Here is a 27,364-nt window from a genome sequence, read left to right on the forward strand (position 1 = left end):
AAGGATGACGATCTCTCCTCAGCACACCAACATTTTGTATTTTTAAAGCTTTTTGGTTTTAAATCCAGGGCATAGAACTGTTCATTTGTTAGTATTGGTATTAGTATTGTTAGTAGTGGCATGTCAGTATCTGCTGCTAGAGGTGATTACATTGTGAGGGCTCAGACATCATCAGAGAAGATATAATGGTGGAGGGACAGTTGTTTCAAATATGCTCCAAATATGCTTCAAACACGCAGCAGAGTAAGCGGCATGCGAGAACGTGGTGCAGAGCTGACTGAAGAACTCTTTGTTCTCCCTTCAGTTCTAGTTTACTGACTTTGCTGAAACCAGTTATTAAAAGGGAAGGTAGGGAATGTTCTTAAATGAGTCATGTTTGTTCTATGACTGTCAGACTACATCTGTAACTGGTTCAGTAGCTCTATTCAAACGGTGAGGTCATTCCCATGCAGCACATGACACAGGGAGCCTTTGTACAGACAGCTGCAGGCAACATGCTTCATATTGGCTCCTGACTTAAGAGATGTTCCATGAAGGGATCAACAGGTACTACCACATTGATGCAGTGTTTTCTGATGCTTGCAAGAGTACAAGACAGACCTAAAACACATGAGAAACATAGAGCCTTTCCTTCTAAGAGAAAGATGCATTTATATTACACACTTGTTTTTTAAACAAGAGTTGAAAGAGTTTATTAAGGACAAATGAGACAAACAGCCCTGAGCAACACGAAACCCGAGAATGCCAGTATGTAGGAGGCAGCCCTGGAAGCATCATCAGGAGAATACAAAGCCCTTGATGGCTTAGTCAAAGTGTGCAACCATTGTGGCTAGACACAAATCTTCTGATTTCTTTTTTCCATAGAGGAAGTGGGGAATAAGAGTTAAATGCAGTGACTTGAGAAGTAATAGCTCTTGTAGACAAGAGGGAGAACAATATTTAATTCAGCACCATGAAACGGAGAAGAGGTGGGATGAAGCAAAGATGGAGAATGAGACAATGCCAAAACCACAAAGAAAAAGGCCACTAAGTTTGAGAGCGCTTGAGAAATTTGAAGCCTGGGCTGAAGTAACTGATGTACAGGACACAAAAAAGAGATCTGAAAAACTGTTAAAACGAATGCCAGTTACAGCAGAATGGCTAACCCAAGGGGTGGAGAGTGCATCTTAATTCCCTACAGACAAATTGTGACCAAATTTGTTTTGCATTTGAGATCGGGTCTCATTGTTAGTCTACGTTGGCATCATTTGTGAAATAAATTCACTAGAACCATACACGGTGACTGACAGTGCTCATGCCGTCACCGGGCGATGTCACCTGCATCTGTGTGACATTGCTTCGGCCGCGCACCAGGGGGTGGTGACAGCCCGGCCCGGACTCAGTCGGGGCGCAGCAGCAGACTGCACAACCGCCCAGCTACGGCCTGACACCGTCTCTTCCCCCCACGCCCGCCCCCTTAAGGCCGTTTTAAAAGCAAGACAAGATTTCTTGTTAAATATTTATTTAATTATTTAAAGGAAAACAAAGTTTAAAAGTCAACCTGCTATCTGGCATTGCAGATACCTAGTGATGTGCCCACTGTTGTCAGCACATTTTATGGAGGGGGAGAGCGGTTCCACAAATCTCTACCAGAAGCTCCCACAGATTCTGCTACAGTCTGCAAAGTTAAAACAATCAGGAACAGAAGCCACTAGTTTCGGTGTGTTGAGGTTTTATTTCTCCCTCATGTCTGGGTCAAATAGAAGCAGACGTGTTATATGATGGAGGGCTTGCTTTTAATGGTTATGTGGCTTTTTGCTTCTTCAGACACACATCATTTAAGTACGCTGTGTTGTACAGCTATACAAGGCTGAAGAGTTCACACTGCACTTAATCACGTATTAATGATCTAACTGCCCAAGGAGAATTTTTTTAATAAAATCCAGACACAGGGGTAGTTGTAAGATGGCATTGTCTTAATGGCATCAGACACTTCAATATCCTACATGAGAGCCGATAAGTTCACCGATTATATCACAGAGGCATGCACTGTATGTATTGGGAAGTCTTTCCAGGCTCCTGGTGAAGCTGGGCTACAGAGCAGGTGTTTTCTAGGCTAAACAGGAAAGCCAAGGAAAGCTCATAATGGGCACAGCACCACCAAAATGCAGCAGTGCTGCTTATACAGCCAGCTTGGCTTTCTCACTCCATAAGGCTTTAAGTTCTAGGCTCAGCTGCAGAAGAACATGTGAACTGGCTCTTCATCTAAAGACGGGCCTTGAGGATACCACTTTTGTCTACAGCTCTCCAGAGGTACCTTTTCTCATCAACAAAGACTGCTACTGTATTTTTTCCATCTAGCTGCTAGCCCTAGGCATCTCAAAAATAATAGCATTTTCAACTGGCATTTGTGTCCAAAGATAACAGAGACGTATGAGTAGTCAAGAAATGCTTAAGCTGGTGAGTGCAGTAAGCAAGACTTTTACTTTTGGTATATTAACACCTCTGGGGGAAAAAAAAAAGTCATTCAAACTTTGAGACTTTTGAGTGAAACAAAATACTCTGAAATGCAACTATTAGTTGATTGCCTGCCATAGGCAGTGTCTCAGGCCACCTAGCATTCATCTGGCTAGGCATTGGAGGCATCAGTAGGATTTGTTTTGCTGGTAGAGGCAGGTGAATCTGGATTAAATTAATCCTTGAGGGTATTGCTTACTACTGTTTCACCAATGATAATTTTGTTGGTCCTAAACTATAGAGGTAAGATATTAAAAAAAACCACAACAGGTGTAACACAGGATGATTAGGATCACTGCTGTGGGGTTGGGAGGGTAAATGCAGTTATGAGAAATACTAATATTGTAGTAGAATATTTCAGTTTTTTTTAATACAGACAAAACAAAACGTTTGTGCCACCACATACAGCATTTAGCAAGCCTTTACTTGGCTGTGTGATAGAACTGGCAACTGTGCAGAGATGGACTGTCAGGATGACTAAGGAAGACATGGGCTAGTCCAACTGAAGAAAAATAGCAATGAAAGTCTAAGAATTATACCTTGTTTCCAGATAGTAATCAGGACATTAGAAGGAGTTTTCTAGCCAACTCAGGAATGAAGTTCAGTTCAAGCTTTCTAGGGTACTGAAGGGGGGCTAGAGTGCATACAGTTATCAAATGGTGCCTGATAAGCAGATGGAAGGGTGGCAAAACTAATCCAGACAGTTCCTGGTGATAAAAAAGATTGACCTTTATCACCGCAACTTGCAGGTGTCTCCAAAGTGCTTTGCAAGGAGATGGAATTGTTCTTTGCCAGTGCAATATCTACATTGTAATAATCCCATACTTCAAGGCTTCCTTTGTCTAGAGAGCTACATAAAACTGGTTTACTTTCCCAGCTCCTCAGGCACTATTAACCCGTGTTCCTTGTGGCATTACAGTTTTGGATGCTTGCTTTCTCCATCCTATTCACAGTTAAACTATCTCACCGTATTCTGAGCTGAGAAAAGGAACTCCTCCCCATCTTCCTGGTCATTTGACACAGACTAGGCAGAATTTTTGGTTTTTTCTCCTCTGTAGCTTTCTTGGACCATTAGGAAGGAAGTTTAACAAAGCCTGAGTTGGTGCAGGGCTACATGATGCTGGCGACACCCTTGATCCATCCAGTTCTTTCAGTGCACTGTCATTATGGCTTACTACTGGTTATATAGGCATGCACTATATGGTATTGGGAACTCTTTCCAGGCTCCTGGTGAAGCTGGGCTATGGAGCAGGTGTTTTCTAGGCTAACCAGAGAATATGTAAACCACATCATGCCGTATTGTACATTTTCTAGTAAAAAGAACAACCTGACAGTTATTAGATAAGCACTAGAAGTTTAATTATCAAATCCACTGACTACATTCAACAGAGTAAAGCTGCATTATGGCCAACAGAGGGTAGAAAGGCCAGGCTTACTTGCTGTTGTAAAGCAGTTCAGCTAACAGCTGTTAAATTATAATTATTCTGTTCAGATGCTAAGGGAGAAGGCAAGGGGTTTATTTCTGCAGAATCATTCTAAAAGCTGCCTTAAAAGTGTAATAACTCAGTACGTTTGGTACCAGGAAATCCCCACAGTAAGAAATTCCCACAGTAAAATGTATTTAATATGTCTATCACATCATGGTAAGAGCTTTTGGTGATAGCTGCCCAAACCACAGGTGGTATTACAAGGTTATGTTCCCCTAGATTTGAAATACCTGGGAAAACAAAAAAAAAGATGGTTTGGTTTTATAACAGTCATCATCACTGCCTAGCCGTCTTATATAGAGCTCTAGCAGTCTCAAGATTACCTGCTTTGCTTCTCAGATTGTAGTTCTGACCGTCTTTAGTCATGTGAGACATTTTTTTTAAATTTTATATCTGTCAGGAGCACTTAAAAGCATCTTATTCACTCACTCACCTCCGTGTACTTCAGCTCACAAAGCAAAGTATATAGACAGTCACTTCAAGGTTTGTTTTGTCTTTGGACTATTTTCTATTGACTTTCTAAAGCACATGCAAATCCCAGAGCTCATCATCCCACATAACTTAGTAACCCCTAAGAAGCACTCCTTACTGTTGCTCCCCAAACTTCCATGAATTATGCAAATCTGCTATCTGAACAGCATGCAAAAATACATTAGATTTTTCATGTAATCTTACTGATTCTGCCATATCTACCTTAATCTCTCCATTACATTACACATAATTTCATTTTCACTTGGTTTTATCATTTGCTAGAATTCTTTGTAAGCTCAAAAGTCAGAAATGGAGACATTTTGTTTCAACAAAACTGAGCTAACTACACAGCCTGACTGTAAGAGTGTTAATGGGGTATTAGCCCATTGAGCTTTCTTAATTATTAGCATAAGCCTCATTTTGGCTTTGATCAGTTTCCTATGTTATTCAATATCACATTCATATGCACCAATCAACCTAATTCACCCTCTCACTTAGTCCTTATTTGCTATATCATGTAGACCAGAATATGCGCTATATGAAATCAATGAGTGCTTTTTCACAGCTGCCCCTTACAGATTCAAAGCATCCCCAATTTAATGCCAGGTATGCTAAGAGTTACCAAGGAAAAATTTATAGTTTTACTAAATGAAGCATTGTCATACAAGAAGGCATCTTGACATTACCTGGTTTTGGTTTGTTTGGGTGGGGAGAGACGATACTGTGCCCTTTAAACGTGCTGAGTTGATTTATAACAAAGTTAGAAGAGTTGTTGAACAACGCCCCATATGCATAAAGGTGCAGAGGTACCCAGGAGTTACTGGGATGCTTATATATTTTAAAATGCAGGTGTAGTCACTAGGAGGGGGAGAAAAGCAGCTTCCAACTCTTGTCCCGTCAAAGAGTTTAGTTACTCATTAGGAATAATGATGGCAACAGTTACCACGCCCCATTAAGCATTTAGGCTAGTGGCCAGGACCAGCTGTTCCAAGCTAAGGCAGACGATAAGCCTGCAAGAGAGTCTGTCTCCCTCTCACAGAGAATCCTTCGTTCTTCATTTAAAAAACGTGTCCAAAGTACACCAAATTTGTGAACTAACAGTATCTCATGGCAATGAGTTTCCAGAGTTAACTGTGCCCTATTGAACGGAAAACATGTGTTATCATAAGAAAGTTAAGAATAAGGTCAAATGCACTAAACGCATTCTCTCATCTGCTCCTCTTCACAAATTCTTTAATGATTGTACCACTGCCTCCTTTCCCCTTTTTTGTACAGAGTTCATTACTGTTTATACAATAGAAATATTTTTTCTTTTCTATTAGACTGAATATATAAAAACTCAGTGTGAATTAGAAAATCTAAATTTCCAGAAGTCTTTAGCACTTAATACAGAGAGGGAGTGAAAGCTGAAGCTGCTTAACTGTCCTTAAACTGTGTGTATTGGGAACAGAAATGATACAAAAAGCAACTTCTTAAAACAAGATTTATTGGCACAAACATACATGTTACAAATGTTTACAATATTCTGGGAAAATATGTTGACCACTCAAAAAAAAATCACTGTCCACAGAAAAGTACAGTAATATCAAACTTTGTAAGTCATCACAATTTTAGCATCAAAATGCATGCATTCGTCATTTATAAATGGAATTCCACTGACCTCCAGGTAAAGCACTTTAAGAAATTTCCTGGTCTCCACAACATTATGTTTCCTCCCCAGGTAGCTCTAATAAGATGCAAATGGAATGTTTTCTGTAGAGGCACAAATCACAATTTCTTGCTCAGTCCAGCTGAGGCTACGAAGTGGGAAATGCTGTTCTCAGCACAGATTTTCAGATCCTTTCTGAGTGCATTACTACACAGCTTAACACTACTATGTGGCCTTTAAAAGGATGAAATTAAAGATTTGGTCTAGAGTTTAATTTTTAAAAGGGCAATCGAAAATTTATTTCTGGTTATTCCTATTAGAGGAAATAAAGCTTGAAGAATTATAAGGGAAGAGGTAGAAGAAAGGTTTTTGTTTTGCATTGCCATTCCAGCGGCATTTGAAAGAGGGGTGGCATGTGGCATTGCTAAGCTAACTTGTGAGGAGAAATAGTAGTCTTAGTAAATCCTCTTCTTTCTTTGGTGCCAGTGTAGTAACTTAGTAGCCAATCAGGGTTTTGTCACTGACCTCCAACAGTACAGAACTAGACTTTACCAGATGTCCTGAATCTGATCCTATGCCTATCCTCAGCTTCAGTGTCAGAGGAGCAAGCTTCACATACACAGAGGGGAGAGAATGCACTGATAGCCTCAGCTTGATCAGATCTGGGTTTGTCCGATGTAAATGAGGAAGAAAGAAAAATTCTTCATGTCAGTGGAAGCTCTTTGAAAAATGGGGGTTGCACTTACTCCCACTAGATCTGAATTTGACTCTAATCATATCAGTGCACAAAAAAACCCGCAAAAACATAAACCATGTATACTTATGAAGATGCATGCTGCACTTCTATCAATCAACCTTGGTAGGGCAGAGAGTATATCCAATGGCAGAATTCACTGTGGAATCACCATCCTTGAAGAATTTCAAAACTCATCAAGACAAACACTGTGCAACCTGATCCAACCTCAAAGGTGGCCCTGCTTCGAGTAGGAAATTGGATTAGATAAACCCCAGGGGTCCTTTCCAACCTAATTTTTCTATAATTCAAAGGAAAGGCTTTTCCTCTCCTGAATTAGAACATGGAACAGATTCCATATTAGGCCTGGATTTAGTAAGGACAAATTAGGGTTTTTTTGTTGTCTTAAACAGAGAATGGAAATTCTCTATATGTGTAAGCACATGTTGAAGTCACTTCCCGAACAGGGCATGCTTTGGTCTTCGCTCCAGGACAGAGAGTGTGAAGTAGTCAACCATCTGTCCATTTTAACTCTACAGTGCTGAATGGATTAGATAGCACCTACAGAGGTTGCTTTTTGGTGTTAAGATTCAAGCATAAGTCATTAAGGAAAATACTAATTAGCTGGCTAGAAACTAATTTTCTGCAATGACTAAAAGAAGTTCATAATAAGAGTTCATATATTGTCACTAAGAGAACTTTTTATGCTGCAAAACAAACTAAAGGTTGCTCACAGTAGATACAGGCTATGTTTCCCCTCTTTCATACTTGGAAAGAGAACATATCACCCAAATAGCAAATGCCTGTCTATGTATATAAGCACTTCTTTTGGAAAGGGGGAGGAAAAAAGAATAGAAGTTGTCAAATAAAAATGTAACCTCTACAACAGTTGGTGTTTCCCCCTCAAAATGTATTTTTGCAACAGACAAAGGATGTTTTTAAGCCCCACTCTTGAGTAGGAGGTACTAATTTCTAATCTTTCAGTAGTGCTGATATACATAATGTGACTAATATTTTACCACGTATGTGGTTGGAGGAGGGACGATTTTTCATTTACAAGATAAAGTAATGATGTTTTTCATGACAAGTGGTGGGCTATCAGTAATATTTTATCGTGCAGACCTGTGAGTGTGTCTTAGCTACATTAGCATTTTATTTTGTTTCCAATCTGGGGAAAAAGAAAATGGAACATAGATTGAACTTAGCATTTCTAATGAGAAAAAAAATATCCTTTTGTTAATAAATAGGCTTTGTAAGCTAATTATTAAAATATTTGTATAGCTGCTAATCGCTTAAATAATAGATAAACAATACTTAAATAAGTAATGGTTAAACTGTATACCCATGGCCTTTGCTATACATTTCTACTTTTATTCAAAATCTTTTTTTCCCTTTAAGTTTCATGAAAGGCTGAACTTGTGTTATTTAGTACACTGTAGCTTGCTAGCAGCATGGTAGCCGTGCTGACCACTGAATTTTCAGGTCCAGCTAACACTCCTGTGACTAATGGAGAAATTGTTGCAACCTTTCAGGTCAATACTATAAATATTCATAGCTGAACTTCTGAAAACAATTATGCATTGTTCATCTACGAATTTGTGGCTCCATTATATGCACTATCTCAAACATTGATCTTACAAAGAAAACAACAGCAGCTGCCATTATTTACTCTTATTTTAAACAAACCTGCTGCTTATCAGGGGAGAAACTAATTTCAAAGGATAGACTAAGATATTGAGACCTCTTAAGTCTTTTAAACTCTTTTCATTATCTAAGCTCAGACCACCACCACATGTTCACATATACATGACAGGAATGTAATGGATTCAGCAAAGTCATTTTCCATCCTTTCCTTAGACCATTTATTGGTGGACAAGCACAGATATTAGAATAGAACAAGGGTAAGCTAAATAATCATGCTGTGTCAAAAAGATTTCACTACTGGCAGATCAAATTGCTATACAACAAAGTGGGCATTCAGTACATATCTTTACTGCACCAAGCACTCTGGAGCCATTATTCGACTTAAATCCTCAACCACTTCTACAGCTGACAACAGCATAGAATCATAGAATCTTCATGGTTGGAAAGGACCTTTAAGATCATCGAGTCCAACCGTACACACAAAAAACCCCAACCAAAACAATCACAAACGAACAACCTACAATCTCTGCCCTTCAGATGGTATACCCTAAATGGCACCCTCTGCAAAAAATACTAGATCCTCCTTCCTGCATGTATCTCCTGTGTTTTCAAGAAAAAAGTGAAAGGAATTAAATTCAACTGCCATTTGTCATAGTTCATTTTAAGTAGTAGTCCAAATGCACTTCAGGAGACTAGCGTTGCTTAGTTTTAACATATGAAAGGTGCTCTTAGGTATAGCCGCTTATAAAAAGGAGTTTACTGAATGTTGGCTGTATTTCACTTAAACCGTTTCCCAATTTTCTATCTCGTCATTATCACACTATCCTTATTGGCTGTTTCCTCTCTTTTCCATCAAAATTGATGAAATTACTATTACAAGAAATGTTAAATACATGTAGCGAAAATTGCAGTGTTACAACTAAAGTAGTTTGGCAAAAATGCTGTTGTCTAGCAGTCAGGACCCTTCTTCTGTATCGCATAATTGTGAACCAAATTAAGATCCAGGAGCTGTATTCAGCCTCCATTGTTCTCGTCCCATCAGTGGAGCCTGGCTGGAGGACACAGGGCATTATGGGGAGGAGGTCCTGCTCCACTCAGGCCTGCCCCAGCTCTGATTGAGGTCAACAATAACAGTATGGCAGAAGGCAGGGAGTCAACTCAGAGGGCTGCAGAACACCCTAGCCCAAATAGTTCCAAATGTACTACACTCCAATAACAAAAAGACTTACTAAGAGAATGAAGAGAGACTTGAAGAATAATGGAGAAGCAATCCACTGTGAGAAGACCTAAAGAATGGAGAAGCTTTTTTCATAATTATTTTTGTTGTTCTCTATGATATTTTCTCTTTGAGAACAAGTATTTTGCCCTTTTAAACTTCTAGCACATGGCTTCTTTGGTTGAATAGAGTGTTACGTATGAACGACGAGGCTGTATTCATGTTTTAAACCAGTACAGGTTATCATTTTTGCTTTGGAGAGTTAGCAGATGTGATACAGTCATGACAGAATGAGGTTACTGCAGAAATGACTCATTGTTGAATAATCGAGTGTTTACTCCACCAAAACTGCATGTATCCAGACTGCCACAGTTTTTTTGCTTTATTGTAAGATGTAGCTTTTAAATGTCAGTGCATCAGGAAGAAAGGTATACTCCTTGGGTGGCTCAGAACTCTTTTTACGCATGTGTTTAAAGGCAGACAGTCTTCTGGTTCTCAATGGAGAAAACAAGCTACTGAGCACATCAATGGAGACATACATTAATGAAATAAGGAAGGGAAATTAGCTGAAGAGGAAAACAAAATCCTTTCTTGAAGTGGAATAGAGAAGTGTTTCTGAAAGAGACCGGATGAAGAAAGAGCAATTGAAATGAGGTTCTAGTTTGATTTTTTCGTACATCCCAATCTAGTATCCCTCCTGAAAATAGTGTCACCACCTGAGAAATTTTCAGCCAATCATTTCTCTAGATACAATTTATTTTTTTCAAACTACATTGTTTGGCCCTATTTGTTTTGGTTTTAAAGAAGGTAATTTGAGGGTGCTTGTGCTTTCTCTTGTTTGAAGAAACACATGCTCAAACATGTCTCATCTAGCAAGAGCGACCTAAGTCAGGTGAGAGGAATGACTGGCTGGAAGAGCATCTCACTCTTCTGACTAAACAGGGGGCCCAAAGGTTATGCTCTGTTAAGGGTCTAAAGTTCAGATCAAGACATGAATCCAGATGAAAGCGACTTTGGTCTCTTTGAGGCCTTTCTCCAATACTCACTGTGTACATTGGGAGCAAGCCCAGTGCCTTTTATGGCTACTGTTTCAGTCCTCTTCCCTGTTTAAAGGGCAGGAAAAGCAGGGTTGAGATCTAAATCCTGGATCACACCCAAGTGCTCTCTAGTTTCTTTGAGAAGGTCTAGCACCAACATGTGCTATCAAGGAGCTGTGGTAAAAAAATAATAAATTATACATACTCCCACTGGGTCAATCACCTCCTATGGAATAGAGAAAAGCTCACTCTGTAAAAGCATGCCAGAAAGCCGAGTAACATCTGAGCTTCTAAAAGTTCCTGAAGTTTGAATCTCCCATGGTAGATGCACTTATGAGTAGCAGACATCACCGTTTTACAGGTGTGCTCTAATGTAGATGTCAAATCATGAACTTGCTCTGAAAAGCTAAAATTCATTGTATTCAGACAAGAAGTAGCTCAGCTGTTCATAAAGTTAAAGTTATGTGAAGTCCTGTCAGAGGACCAGAAATGAGCAGAAATGAGTAGAGGACAGAAATGAGACACAGAGGAATTTTGAAAGGTCTTGCTACCCATACAAAAACATAGCAGATTGTGGCGGCTCTAATTAATTCCTTGCACAGTTAATACCGTCCTGTTCTTCTGTCGTTGTGGGTGTTTAAGTCACTTATTGCAGATCACTATTTAAAAAGAAAAAAGCCTGAACTGTTCCTGGGGCTAACCTCATGCAGGTTTCAATAGAATTAAAGTGCCAGCTTCAAAAATCAAACTGACTACATTTCTAAATCACTTCTTGTCCTACAGATCCTAGGTTACATCAGAATCTTTATCAGATTCTCCCCTCCTCCTTCTAATAATATTGGATTATGTTGGACTATGTTGGATTGACTGGGCTGTTACATAATGTCAAGTGAAAACAGGTCAAGTGCCCCGTTTGGGCTTCCACGCTACTTGCTCCTGCAAATTCTATGTACCCTTTTTTAGTTTTAAAGCCACATTCATGTTATTGCAAGGTGAGCTAAATTAGAAGGAAGAAGGTCTAATGCCCAAGCAGGACCTTGCTAGCCTGTGGACAATGGCTGCAAATAACACTTCTCCAACCTCAGAAGCTGATGTGCACTCACTGGCAAGCCAAACAGCAGCTGCGGTACAAGCACAGACCAGCTCCTAATCATCCGTTTCAGCTACGCTGTTTCTGAATGGCATATCATGCTAGCATCCTTGCTGTACAGCTGTAGCCCAGAAATCAGAGGAAGAGTAAGCGCTTCTTATAAGGATAGAATATGCAAGTCTCAAACAATGTCTGACTCTGGCTAAAGCTATGAAAATCCTTGCTTCCAGGATTTTCAGTTCCATTGACCATTGGAATCCAAGACCATTCAGTCTTCAGTTCCATTCCCAAGATGGCAGTCAGAAAGCAATCAGCCTTGCAGTCCCCTGAGAGTTCACTGGGGAGCGAGTAAAAGGAAGCCCTTTTGTGCCTTTTTACCATCCAAAGCCTAGGCAGTAGTTAGTGATGAAGAGTAGTAGTTGAAATTCTACTCAGTAATTGAAATCCTAATCAATGCTGACTAAACAAGAATGAGCTAACCTTTTCATGGGAAATTTACAAGTAGGCAGTTGTGACTACGCATGGACATTTTAAATGTAGAGGCAGTGAGTGGAAAGCAATCAATCCTGGCTTCAACGAAAATAAGATTTCCAACTGTGTTTATATAGATTGTCCTCTGTACCAGTCTACGTATACGTGATGGTGTTGCACAATCTATGACCCCGAACAGTCCTATATTACCATATTCTCCTTGCAGAAGAATTAACCCTCTGCAGGAGCAGTTCGATGCTGGCTCTGTACACCAGGGAAGGACATACTTATTCATGCTTCCTGGGCTGAATTAGAAAAGTTACATGGCTTCTATTCATGATTGCAACAACCAGCACAGCACAACTAGCAAATGGTGAACACTCACAAGCACACTACATGGAAACAGCTTAAAAGAGTTAAACACATTAATTTAGCATATGTCATTAGCACACAAGAGGAAACTGTCTCTTCACAAACATTTTACAACCCACTAGAGGCTAGGTTTCTTGACTAAACTCTTCCTTGCAAATCTGCACCAACATTTAGCAGTCAGTCTCATTAATTACTGTTTTGAGGGAGAATGAGTACACATTCCACAACCAGCGGTTTCTCTTCTCCACTGTCCCCTGAAGCTCCCACTTTGGTTATTAACTTGCTTGAGATACATTAGCTAGGAGGATGTAAGCTTTGCATCCTTATAGGAGTTTCATTACAGTTTCATTCGGAAACTTTGCATCCTTGTAGCTACAGGATTCACACTCTTTGATGCGTATTTGCAGCCGTATCAGCTGTCAGTTCAGACTCTCATAGGAGAAGGCACTGTCTACAATTAAGGATCTGTATATAACCTTACTGATTGTACCATCTCTAGTGAAAGCCATCTTTATCTCTTGAGTCCTTTCAGCATTCTCATAGAGAAACCCTGTGAGGATCAAGCCATTCTCAAGATGGGTATGGGTGGCAGGGTCCCAGTCTTAGGAGGTAACTCTTTCATATCAGCTAGCCAAGTATCTTAGTAGTTTAAAAATGGTGCTGAAGTTGGGCAGCTTATTCCTTTTACAGTGAAGGCTCAATTATACATAGCATTCAGTTGTAGCACCTCATGGAGTCAGGCCCTTAATGACAGCAGCATTTTCTGTCTGGCCCAGGAGGATTTTAGAATTGTTTATGTACTCACTCTGCTGAAGGGCTGAAGTGAACAGGGCATACCAGCAAGTCCAGTAGCACATTAGTAACTTTCAAAGTTAAGTTTCATTAAGACTGTGGCCACCTACTACTTAAGGATATGAAACAGTACGTGTGAATATGAAGTAATAAATATATAAGGAAAAAAATGCAACTGTAACCTTTCAACTGATCATTGCATATTCTCTCTGCAAAATTCTACTTAAGCACAATTTGTGTACAGATCCACTGCAACAAACTGGTCTGGGTCTCTGGTTTTTAATCTAAGACCACGTCAAGAGAGATGCTCCACAGTGGGAATATTTACACTACTATTATCACCATTTCTATGCTCTAATTAAATTGTGGGAAAAAAATAATATTCTTTTAATTCTACAAATTTGTCTTAGATACTCTGAAGGAGCTATCCTAAAAAGACCCTTTCAGAATTTCCTGGCTCAACATTTGATAATTCAGTTTTAGTTTGGTTAACTATGATGAAACTATTCAGTGTTTAAAAAGTTGAAACAAGGAATTCAACGTTTGTGAGAAACCCTACAACAACAGCATACAAGAACTTTCTTCCAAACCACAATATATAATTTCTCTTAATTACATGAAATATTAGTTTAAACTAATTGAGTACGAAAAATATCTCAGCTGAGCACTTTACAAAGAAGACATTATAGTTTCTGAACTATACACACACAAATTTTTAAAAAGCCTATTAACACCACCACTGGAACAGTGTTTCTCTGCCTTCCTCTTCTCCAGGAAAGCTGGAGGCACCCTTCCCTTCCTCAGCCTGTCTCCGCTGTTCCCTCTATTTACCCATACCTTTCTCTTCCTGATTTTTGAATGGTCCTCACAGTGGGGACCATTTCTGCAAAATGGTGCAGAAGTGGCTTCCTACAGTTGTGCTGGGAAGCCACAGACATCACCATAGTTTTTCATGTGCTTTAAGTTAGGGCCGTAAGTATTGGGGACTGACATTCAAGAGAGTCCCATGAAGTCTCACAAACAGTGCCTTGAGTTTTTAGCAAGAGTCTGTACCTTGGTCATTTATGATGCTTGTATTTTTGCATTTCACTGGATTTTTTCAAGATTGTGCTAGCTAATGCTTTTTTGGCTGTCATACAGTTTTCTTTCTGGCTTTCATATTGAGGCCATCCTGGTTGTACAGAACACCCAATAAGGAAAAATTTAAATCCATAAAAGACAATAATCCAGTCCTATTTATTTTCTGCAGGCAATGTTTTTAGACTTGGATACTACAAATAATCTCCAAAAAAAAAATCAGTGTTTGGTTGGCTAAGTTGAAATAAGATGTCTTACATGAATACTTGTAGGTACTGCTCTCTTCAATGGGAGTAGCAGATACTACCTCAAAAAGTTACATCATGTTTGCTGCAACCTTTGGTTTGGGTCCAATCCACCTGACAGTGTCCCTTTAAGCAGGAGCTTCCCCATAGCTGCATTCTCTGATTTTGAGATGTTTAGGATGCTTTTCATATACTACAGTTTCTGAAGGTCAGTGCGTACACATTTTAAGACACAGTGATAAGACAGTGTATGGAACTACTTGGCAGTATTTAGCTGGTACAGTTTCTTGTGGAAACAACAGAATTCCAAAACACACCACACTGAATGCTTATGGGTTATTACAAGCAAAAATCCCAAGACACCGGGAATTAAAAAGCGGAGTTCAACAAAGGAACACTGATATCATTGGTTGATATGAACAAAGTTGTGCCAAGTCTTCCTTCTTCGCTTTTTCAAGTGGAGAAATAAACTGGGAAAGAAAGCAGAAGAAAAAAAAAAAAAAGACATAAACCATCAGTTATTACAAAGTTACTGTTGTGAGAGGCTAACACCTTTAGCACACCTTTGCTGAAAGACCGTGACCTGCCTTGCACATGCTATGCCTTCCTGGCTGGAACAAGGCTGCTCCTCCTGGTTCAAAAGGAGTTCAGAGGGGGAACTGTAGTGGAAAGCAGGGGAGACTGCAGCTCCAAAGATAGAAAGGGCAAGGACTGTTGGCGATGTCAGCCACCACCCACAGCTCCAGCAACACCTGTAACTCTTGTTACACGTTGTAACTCTTCCTTCAGCAGGGAGCCAGCCTGCTTTTCCAGGGCCCCACTACCAGGTTGGTAGGAAGTGTGGCTTGGCCCATTTCACCACCCATGGTAGCTTGTTGCTGTGAGGAACTACCCAGTTTATCTGCAGCTGTAGCCAGTCCTGCCTGGAGGGTATGATCTTGTTCCTCCGTGACTGGAGAACCCATGCAGGCCTTGTCTGTGACAGCATTCAGATGCCTGATGTCAACAGGATTCAAATACATATTTGAGAGCTACTGTAAATAAATACATCATTGAGTTCAATACACAGGGTCCTTCCTGCAGCTGCAACCTTTCGGCACTATTACAGAAAGATCAAATAGACTGAAAAAATAATTTAAGATCCAGAGCTTAAAAACATTTAAATCTCACCAAACTTGCACTAGATCTCACTATGATGAGCCATGACCCGGGTTTGATGATGTGACACTCAGGTTTGTGATTAAATACCCTAAACACAACCTAAGCCGTGTCAAACCTGCTATTTCTGTGTCTACACTTACCAGGACAGGCATCCAAAATTTTAAAACCAGGAGGGAAACAATATTACTATTTATTTATAATTTCAGGCTTAACTTCTAAGGACAAATTATGAGCTATCTTGCCTGCTTTTAACTTTCTTGTTAAGATACACATAATGCTTAATGATGCATATATACGCAGCAATCAATGCAATGGCTGCACATCTGTCTTCCCAGGTTGCTGCACTAGACTGCAGAACAAAGGCCTGTCTTTCCCTTGAAGCCAGTTGCCTCAAGTACCCAGTTAATATAGTTAATTAATACCTAGCCATTTCCCATTCTTGCTGTATCAGTGTTACGAAACCCTAGAATTATTCTGGGTCACTCTGGTGCCAGCATTCATAAGACTAATAAACTGCCACATGTATCTCAATCCATTTAGTTGTGTTTACAGGTGATTCCATAAGCCTTCTTTACAGAAGCAACAGAGGAAAATGGAAACATGCTGAATACAAGGCACGTAATTTGAGAGCTGGGAATTAATTCCCATCCGTAGTCTAGCCTCCTGGTGAATCTCTTCTGGGTTACTAGCTGGATTGTTTAACTCAAGAAATCTCCCTTTTAGGAGTTAATGCCATATTACAGTTATGTCACAACGGCTGTTGCTAACACAGAGGTTACATAAATAAAATGTTCAGTTCCTGTCATTACAAGATCCCTGGCTCCCAACCAGCATGACTGCTATTATTCATTCATATGCTATCTTTCCTGTAACAAATGTGTGGAATGAGATGATCTTTGGAGACAAGAAATCATTAAGACTTTGGGCCATCTTTTAACAATATTTAGGTATTCAAGATGCAAAGGGATTTTCAGAAGCATCAGCATCTCAAATTTCAGCTGATTTGGTGGGAACTAGGCACCTATATGCTTTTAAAAAATGCATCAGATGCCCATTGGGCCTTCACCCTCTTTTTATAGGCATGGGGCAATTCAAGCATTACTGTTCTCACCAGAAAACATCACGACTTTGGCACCAGTTGTAATGAAAGGAAGATATCTGAGATTGCATAAAAAATTATATAAACATGAAAAGGGAGAGTCTTTAATCCTAGAGAAAGTTATGTAACATGCTAATGTAAAATACATTCAATATCAACAAATTCTACCTATATATGCGTCCAGAGAGTTTGCAGTAATTCTTACTATAACAGCATGACACTAGAAGGGGAGTTTCACACATTAATCAGTTTAAATATTTTATATCCATTTTTTTTATTTGTTTGGGGTTTTTTTAATATATCAGCACTTTGTAAGTCACAGAGCTATTGGGATCATAAACAAAAGAGAAAATGAATTACTCACTTATAATTATAATGAGAATGACTGCACATACTACACCAAGGATGATCATCATCTGTAAAAAGAAAGTTATGAGAAAAAAAAAAGAGGAAGTCAGGTTTCCACATGAAAGACATTAACCCCTCAGGTTTTTTGCTTTTACTTAGTGGCTTATTCCTTGCACTTTTAATTCTCGCAAAGACTCCCTGCAACAGACTTGTTAAGCCCCCAGATTTAATGTCAATTTTAGGAACAGCTGACCACCAGCAATGGACTAGCTTCTTGTCAAATCTAGCAAGTTCTTTCCCATCAGCTAAGATGCAGTGACCAACCTTGTCCATTCCAGCAGTAAAGTAAAGAAAAAGTAAACTTCTGAAGTAAGTTTCCCTTGGCTTTCATTGGCTTGCAGGAGATCTTCTGCTCCACTCCCCCCGTCCTTCCAGAGTTTGGGAGCCAGAGGAAGGACAGGGGGATTCTGTTTGTCATGGTAAAGCAGAAAGGGACAATAAGGAAAGGAGAATGAGGGCAAGTTTGAAGGTCTAGTGTAGTGCAGTGGTGACTGCAGTTAGCATGGGTGACCAAACTCAAAATTTGCGTCTGTAGCTCCCAGAAGCCCTGCTTCCTGCACTGTCAGGCAAAGCAACTGGGCAACAGCCCAGAGGAGTTGTTTGGTTGAATTTCTAGCCTAGATCCATTTATTTCTGGACTGTTTGTGCACGTAGTTTACCCAGAATATTTTGCCTTGCTTTATATTTCATAGCACTATGAAGAGACAAGGCAGGCAGCAGACTGGTAAGAGATACATGTGGCATTCTCCTTTGGGAACAGGGGGCTTTATTTGGGTGGACATGAATAATCATCAGCAAAGATGGTATTGAAGAGAAATGGAAACAAAGCTGAACTTCTGGCATAGTGTACATGTGTTGGTAGTGCAGAGTAGAAAAAAGCAAGGCTGTGGGGTCTTATATGAATAAGAGGAGCTGAAGTTTCTGGGTCTAGAAAACACAAATCCTGGAGGAGGTCTGAAAAAGCAAAGGTTCCCTCCACTTGTGGAAAAGGATGAGACTTTGAAGTACCAGCAGAGGAGGGAGCTGGCTGATTAAAGTCCTGCTCTATCCTAATCCGCCCCTTTTAAAAAGATACTGTAGTTTCTTCACTTCTCACAGAAGTTTGTGGAACCAAGTATTTTTTTTGGTAGTTTACCACCCTAAAGAAAGATCAAGAGGCTGATGATCTCCCACAAGGAAAAAACTTATTTTCTCCCACTACTAGAATTCATTACACCTGTTCAGGTTTTGTGGTTCACACAGGGAACTGACAGGAATTAACATGGAATACTCTCCTATCCCTATCTGCAGGCACTGACTGAAGCATCAAAATTTTTATCTACGGTTTATGTACTGCAGAAATTATCTAAAGAATAGGTTCTGGTAAAGTTCAAACTTATTATTGCGGAGCCTGGAGGGCAAGGCATCTCTTTCTCCCTTGACAAGAAAAGACCCTTAGAGATGCCATGCTGCAAGCAAAATCCCATCAAATGCAAGCGAAAGTAATGTCTGCCATGAATTGATTCTTAACAAGTATTTGTACTCCTTACCTTGCAATTTTTCCACCAGTATTTTCTCTTCAGTTTGGCTGCACTGGTTTCAAACTGTGAGGCACCTGCTTGCAATGCATCTGCCCGGTTGTCAAGCTCTGATAGCTTCTGGTCTCTTTCTAGCACCTTGTCCACATTCATTCTCATGATGTCTACCACCTGCAAAGGCACAGCCTCATGCTTAGATTCCACACACGGTAAAGCCAAAAGTCACCCATATGTTCACACTCTGGAATATCACATATCATACTTAAAGCAGCCATTTGCCATTATGGTATGTGATGGCAATTACCTGGACAGTGTGTCAAAAACCATGCCTATGGAAAGAGAGACAGTGAGAACAAGATGAACATAGCTATGTTCAGATGCCCTTAAAGGTAAAAAATAAAGGGACATTATGAAATACCGTAATTAGTTTCATCAAAGCTTTTGGTTTCTTTTAGCCTACGACTAACTATTTCACTATAGATACAAAAAACTGATGGAGACCAGTACCTCTACTACAATTTGGTTGACATTTGTCCAGTCATCACTAAGACCAAGCCATTATTTTCCTTATACATTTAATATAATTTCCTTACCTGAACTAAAGAAATTGGTTAGATAAAGCCTGCTCTAAAGGGAACTGTATGCGTTTCCTGACCAAGGAACTTACTCATTCTGCAGATCTTTCTCAGACAAGATGACTTCCCAGCCATAATTTGAAGTGCTGCTTGAAAATGGAGGAGGAGAAAATTGTACCTGACAAAATTCAGCCTGAAGTGTAGCAGGGACCCCATGCTACCTCATTACACAGCCTCAGCAAAAAGAAGTGTGCACAGCCAGTACACAATAGGTAAGGACCATTCATGCATATATTTGATATGTTGAGTTAGACAAAAAAATCTCTTCTAGCAAGCCAATAGCTCTAAATAGAAATCCTATACAAATTCATCACTAATGTGAATGTTAGACAGTATAGCAATCTCAGTGAAGTTGTGTCCACTTACTCTAGCAGTGAATATGGTTGCTGGTCTGTTACTTCTCATACTCTGTAATAAAAAATTCCATGTTTTTTGTATTTAATGTAATTTAAATACTACCTGCAAAAGCCCAGAGTTATTAAAAAGACCCATGATTTAAATACAGTGAGATGAAACTGGTAGTGAAAGAATCTTTGGAAGGACTGGCAGAGGCTTAAATGCTGTTCCAAAACTCAAAAGATTTTTTTCACTTGTTTACCAAGCCTAGAACAAAATCAAATGTTACGGTCAACCCAAATTTTCTTACTTGCTTTTCCAAACCAAAACCTTCCATAAAATTAAAAAAACCTTTGTTTTCATTTGTCAGCAAGTATTTAGATGAATTTTGTCTCCGTAAAATGTTTCATAGTGAAAATTTTTAACTATTTGAAAATGCTGAAACAAAATACTGTAACATTTCCTACCCATTCTCTCCTTTTTTTTTTTGCCCAGAATTATTTATTGAATTTAACCTGACTGAAGTAAACACTTGTCCAGACAAGACTGCATTTTTGTCAAATAAATGTTTGTCTAGACTAAAACCAAGATCTGAGCCTTAAAAAATAATCTCTAGGATGCCTAGAGAAATCAGAGAGGAAAACCAAACATGGATATAGCTGAAGTACTATATCAGCATTGATATAGCATTAAAAATATCGGTCATTTTACTAAGACCAAAAATTTTCTCTTAAGCAAAATCGTGATGGTGTTGCTGAGTTTTGGGTTTGGGTCTGAAGCACTGTGCAGAACAGCACTTGGACCAGAATAGCCAGAAGCACGTAGTGCTGTGCTGTGGTGTTTGGTGCCACCTACAGATTACTTCCCCACAAGACATGGAAGAAAAACAACCAGGAAAGATCTAGTAGGAAGGTCACAGCAACGCTTAACAGATCAGACCCTTAGGTGCTATAAACCAGTTTCACCCTAGTGACTTCACAGTGTTGAAAGCCCAGTGGTGTTTTTCTCCCTTGGCTGTTCTTATACTGTGATTTGCCTATGGAACAAGGATCTGCTGACTATGTGCTATCCACTCAAAACTCATACCAACCTCAGCCTCCCTGTCAAACTGGAGGCAAAAAAACCCCATGGATCCTGATTATCACCTCCATAATCCCCAAATCCAAGAGCTACTCACTGTCCCCTCATACTGGGTAAGAGTTCCTGCCAAAATTACTCAATCATGCTTCACAAGAAGACAAATTTAGTCTTAGAATGCAGAGTATCTTAAACACAAAATGGAGGTTCACTAGCCTCCCTGGAGCCATCTCCATTGATCTGCCTGAAGAACCCTATGTGTCTGACCTGCATCAATTGTTTTAGACAATAATTAGCAATTATTTTTCATCTTCTAAGGACAATTACTTTTACTGCAGCTCACATAAACAATTACAGCACCATCATGATGTAATATGTTCAGGACAAGAAGTTTATTTCATTATTCTGACAAAAGCTGAAATGTAATATTCCTTTCCCCATTGCAAGAGACAGTCCACTAATGTCAATGAAGTTAGTGTGATATGACAAGTCAGTGATAATGACAGAACCGGGCCTAGAAAATTCTGCAGCCAGAGGATGTTCTTGTGATCAGCTCCAGGCACCAGCAATGGGGAGGCAAGAAAGACCCTGTTTCGGATCTTCAGCAAAGAAAAAGTTCTCAAAAAGACAAAGCTCAATTTGACAGATGTACTTAATTCAATTTAAGAAATGCATTTGAGTTTGATGTTGTGAGGTCTTCTTTACTATTTTTAAAGCATACCCGGGGCTTTTGAAAATGGAGGCCTTTATGCATGTAAATAGCTATTTTCAAATGTGTATTTTATTGAATTGCCATTAAAGGATCACACGAGCCCAGGCCACTTCCCCACGGACAGTAAGCAATTAGTTACTTAAGCCTTTATAGGGGTTTAACAAAACTCTATACTTAATAGCCAGCACACAAATCTGCACAGCACATGTGCAAGGATGCTACAGCTGCTACTGTACTGCTGGTACACTCAGGGACTACACCCACGAGCGGTGGTATGCTCACTTGTTTCTGTTATCACAGCAGTTAGATGGACACTGGCATTACAGCCACAGTGGCGGGGGGTGGGGGTAGTCTGTATGCTACAATAATTTAAGGATCCATGCTGGAACAGGCACATGGTCCTCCAAGACCAACAAAAGGAGTGGAGATTTGTTGAAGGTGCTATTACGACATCATGTGTGGGTGCCTTTATTTGGGGATAAGGTGTGATGATTAATGAACAGAGGTCTGGGTAATGAACAAGGCCTCAGCTGTACAATTCTTATGGCTTGAATCTATGAGAAGCTTATGGTCAGTCCCTGTGAAACAGCCTGCTATGTTAGCATCTAACCTTCAGAAACGCAGGAACACATTAAAAGAGCTGGTTCTGCTATGACACTTCCTCCTAACCTGACTGGGATGAATTCCTGAATTAGCGCCAATGCTCACATTTATTCTGCAGAAGTGTTACCAGTACAAGGATGTTCATACTCAGAATCTCTCTTGTACTATCTGCCTTCTCAATAAATGCCATCCTTTGGTAAACCTCATTTCTTAGATCCACTGCCTTCAGACAAGCAAGAGCTACTGGCTTACTAGGGAGGAAAGTATCTTAAAGAAAAAAAAAAAAATCACATCAGCACCCTTGTAGTGAGCAACAAATCACCTAGAACCACTTACTTCATCCACCCGGGCTTGTGTCTGCTGCAGCCGTTTGTTGCTTGACACATTGGTAGTAGAAGGTGGCCCTGCAGCCCCAGCACTGGTGGGACCTTGGGTAGGAGCTGGAGCAGACCTAGATCAAAAACAGAGAACATAAAAAGTGACTGAAACCATCTTCACTTGTTGTTCACTACCCCTTTTCTGGAACAAGTCAAAAATAAGTTATCTCTTAAAAGGAGTTTTCCATTGTCTCATAGCCCACATTTTCCATTCCTGGATCACAACCCCCGTGTCCCATTCCCTCCCAAGCTGCAATTAGTTTTCACACTATTTCTTGATAGGACTCTACCAAGAACTCTTCCCCTCCCTTGCTGCCTTTTTAAACAGCAAGCAATTCAGGTTTGCTACCCTAACTTAGGGCAATGGCCAAAATAATCACAGGCCTGACGAGCAGGGCAGAGCCTATACCCCGCTAAGGAAACAGACTCTGCTACAGGTATTTTGTGTTGATGATATAGGAGCCAGGGCTGTGACCCTGCCTTCCTCCTCACTGTGCTGAATGATGTAGTCCCCTGCTCCTTGGTCTTTGGCTGGAAGCTAACCAGGTAAAGATAAACAAAAGGAGAGGAGAAAGAAATGGAAAAAGAAGTGGGGGAAGAACTGCACGCAGCATAGGTTAGTCATCTCAGGCATTCAGCAATGCTTAACCACCACACCAAATGCCCCCTCCCCCAGAGCAGCTGGCCAGGCTTGAATATTTGCTATGGACCCTGGATGAATATTTGGAGCAACGCTGTGAACAGAGCTCTGATCTCCTGTGCATCAGCTCTTTTCTTAAGCATCAACACTGGTTTTCCCCAGCTTGCTTTAAAACAAAAGACAAAACAAAAGTTCCTTAAAATCCAACAACATATCTGGTCTGTCTCAATACACGAGGTCGTGCAGGCAAGTCACGCTGCTGGCCAGTCGTTCTTCACACGCACACTTTACCTGTGATACCTTATCTTTCCTTTCAAGGGACCCGTGTCACTTCTTCCTGCAGAGAAATAAAACCCTGAGGCTGCAGAGGAAATCCCTAAGCATGTGAACTGAAAAATGTCACAAATCCCACTCATGCCCTACCGATGCCTTCCCACAGTGACAGACTGAGAGAACACAGTGTTTCTCTGTGAATCATTCCGTTTTACATCCTGGGGTCTGATTAATGCTGCTGGAATTATGGTCCCATTAATACACTGTCAAAGTGCCTTGGGGCACAAAAGTTAGCTTCCCAAAGGTACCTTAAGCTGCAAAATTCAGTTTGACAGTATCGCCTGCGGGCTGAGATCCCTACAGATAACACTGATCCTCACAGACTCCCAGTGATGGAGCAGCTGTTTGCAGACCTGGAGCGCTGCTGTATCTTACACTTCTCTTTTTTAACTGTGGGTGAGAATGTCATTATCAAGCTTTAGTTGAAAGAAAAGAACTTGAGCTGTACGCAAATTGCTCATCCTTTGAGGACCTCACAGCCACTATGAAAAACATAAAAGACCAGATGCTTCTGCCACCTGCAATGGAATTACTCTATTGAAGGGCCATGGGCCAGGATTCCAACAGGATTTATTCTGAGTTTATGCTGTTGTTACAAAGGATCAAAATCTGACAATAATGTATATCAGACGCCAATAACGCAAAACAAGATCTCCCTAGAGCATTGACAACTTCAAAGGGAGTTCCTGGTACAACAGTGCTAAAATTGAGGCTCAGAAATTTCTTTGCAGTCAAAGAAGTAAATAGGCTTTTTCACAATCAACACAAGCAGAATCTTTTCTATGGCAACATTCTGTTACACCGTTCACTGCTACAACTGTTAACAGAGATCCCCTCTTGAGCCATGTACTGTTAGCAACCCAGACGCTACAGAAGGGAAGTGCATGAGAAGAAATGTTTTTCCTGGCCACATGTTTTCTCTAGTAAGCATGGCTTATAAGTGCAGCAGTGTTCTTGATCAAAGCTGGGTGATAACTCAAAAGTTCAGTGCTCTCCCATATACCTTTTCTGCCCAGCAATTTTAATTTTTTTTGCACCTCCCAGGCTGCATGGGGAGCATAAAATGATTTGGCATAAAGTAGAGACTTCCTAGTTTGTTCTCTTCCCATATTCCCTGCTGCCATCTAATTTGGTTTCAACTGTATTTCCTAGGGCTTTTCTGCTCTCTGTGTAAGGGACGAATGGATGGGAAAAATGTTTTTACAGCTGCCCTGCCCATCCAGCAGGAGTTACTGTAACGACCAAAGAGATGGCAATCTTTATGCTAAGGTACAGCAAGCTTGTAATTAACATATCCATCTTAATTAAATACATAAAATCTAATACAAGAGTAACCAGAGCTCGGTGCTGCCTGCAGTGCAGAGCTACTCTTTCCAAACCTTTTGTCTCTGGAGTTGTGCTCTAGTTACACAGTAAGAGCAGCTGCCTCTCTCACGACCTTGTGGGTCAGAGCAATGAGCTCCACAAGCAGAGCAGTGCTCACCAAAAGAGATGCCACACCCGCTGCAGAGGGGATAGAGCAGGTTCCCAGACAGGCTCTAGGAAGGCAGTCCTTAAGCAAGTGTCTTTAATGCCACCAGCAGATCTTGCAGGTTAACAAGACACAAGCCCTCTCTTGACGTTAGGCAGCATGTAATACCCAAAACATACAAAACAAGAATAAAGACACCTGCATCACCTCTGCTCCTTCCGGCCTCCCAAGGCACTTCCAAACAGGACAGAGGGGCGTCCATGCTTCTGGCTCAACCCTACCAGTTTTGGAGCTCTGCAGAAATCATCCTGGCTGGGCAGCAGCAGAAGGCAGTACCTCTGGAGCTAATGTGGCTCCAGTCCCACAAGGCATCTGTTCAGAGTTTGCCTTTGAACCTATGTTTTCTAGTAAAGAAGGGAAATGAATCACTGGAAACCACCAATATTCTCTGGAATATTTTAGTGCAAGAATGTTAAAATGAAAGTCCAGCCTACATTTACATAATTCTTCTATTATTGCCTCAGTACTGTGTCATATCACCTTATAATTTCTCAGAAGCATTATTCAAAGAAATTTATGCAAAACATTAGCACTATGTTAGAGAGGCTTTCTTTTGAAATACATGAAGCATCACAACCTTAAAGGCCAATTTCTCATGGCCTGGCATGATTTTTGGGAGCTACAAAAGAATGCAAAAATCCATGTAAAACCTATATCATTGAGTCCTTAGCCATCAGACTTGTGTATTTTTATTATTATTTTTTTTTTTTAGGAAAAGGAAAAAAGTTGCCATTGATGCTGAGAATCTTCACTCCCAAAACCAGGTCAAATTAGTTTTGAAGGGGGGACAAAGCTCTATTATTGTTGGTGAAAAAGGGTAGCAAATGTTTTTATATGACAACCACTCTGTGATGTCAGAGCACTGGGATATGCTCTGGGAGAGTGACGAGTACGTGCACTTCAGGACAACAGTACCACATGCTTAAAGTCTCGGCAGTTAGGTCGATCTTTATATAACATTAGTTACATCCTCACCTCCCCACCATGCCAGATTTTGCTTCATTTAGCACATGAGCAATCTGGCTGATTGAAAGCAGGTGCTGGATCTGTGTATGTATGCACCCACCTATAAAGAAACATTTGGGGACTGTCCTGGTGATTCAGTAAAATGGTCTCAGCTGACTCAGACTTCCTCAGTTCTTCTGGTTACTTGCTGGGCCAGAAACTGGTAGGTCAAAATCATGACTAAGAGATTTCTTATCTCACCTGGATATTTCAGAAACAATTTACTACTTAGCTCTAACGGTTAAAGGGAGCTGCAACTCTAATTAAGACAGAATTGGAGATATCCAGTGAACATTAAGGATGACTGTGTCTCTAACATTTTGGGAAGCTGCCTGACACATACTTCAGTTTTTGTTCATATGTGTGAGCTACATAGGAGAAATTCTTTGTGTTAGTCAGGCTAGGGAAAGAAATGCACAATGCGAATACCGGGAGGATGCCAGGCCACCGCTGTGACTTCGGTGCAGTTTACATTAGAACCTCAATAGCTGCTTTCAGCAACTTGTTCTATCCATCCAAAGTGCTTTTAAAGCCTCCAGCTATGGGACCTAATCCCTTCAAAGTCTTTATCCTAACAACACTGCAATAAGCTAAGGAAAAGCTATTATCCCTGCATATGGCTGGGAAACAGGTACAGGGAGATTAAGTGACTTGTTCAGTGGCTCAGGAAGCCTGTGTCAAAGCAGCCCAAGCCTCTTCATTGCCATCCCTCTCCTCCCCTCTTCTTCAGCTACTGACTCCAAATCAAAGCTCACAACCTATTTCTAACAGCAGGAATCATTTTCTACCCCTCAGACTTAAACAGTGAGAAACACACAGTTAAAGGTTACAGCATGAGGAAAGTGAGAATTACATCAGACAGCTTTAGCTGGTATCAGCTGGCAAAGCTCAGGGGAGGGGGCAGCGAAAGTGCATCAATGCAGCAGAAGATTTGACTAATGATCCCTATAAAAAGTGAAATGAAAGAGGCAATTTTCTATGAATGCCAGTTTGATTCCTCTTTCCTCAAATCCTTTTCCTGTTGTTCAAATAAAATGTAAAATTGCACTGCCTCTCTTCCTCTTTATTTTTTACTGTCCAGCTACCATATTTCTATAGTAAATATTTACTGTTGTAACCCAACTTATGTATATTTAAGGCACTATTCTTCC

General features: G+C 40.4%; 1 protein-coding gene across 1 annotated transcript in view; it reads right to left on the reverse strand.

The window, feature by feature from the left end:
* Positions 1–13,721: 13,721 nt before the first annotated feature.
* LOC141744975 (vesicle-associated membrane protein 2-like) overlaps positions 13,722–27,364 on the reverse strand; it is a 45,384-nt gene continuing 31,741 nt past the window's right edge. Inside the window, exons 2-5 of the mRNA XM_074591950.1 lie at positions 22,664–22,778; positions 18,977–19,135; positions 17,404–17,455; positions 13,722–15,249 (exon numbers count right to left, since the gene is read on the reverse strand). Coding sequence (XP_074448051.1) covers positions 15,233–15,249; positions 17,404–17,455; positions 18,977–19,135; positions 22,664–22,778 — 343 coding nt within the window. The 3' untranslated portion in view covers positions 13,722–15,232. The remainder of the gene's footprint in view (positions 15,250–17,403; positions 17,456–18,976; positions 19,136–22,663; positions 22,779–27,364) is intronic.

The sequence above is a fragment of the Larus michahellis genome, chromosome 6 (genome assembly GCF_964199755.1).
Source record: "Larus michahellis chromosome 6, bLarMic1.1, whole genome shotgun sequence".
NCBI lineage: Eukaryota > Metazoa > Chordata > Aves > Charadriiformes > Laridae > Larus > Larus michahellis.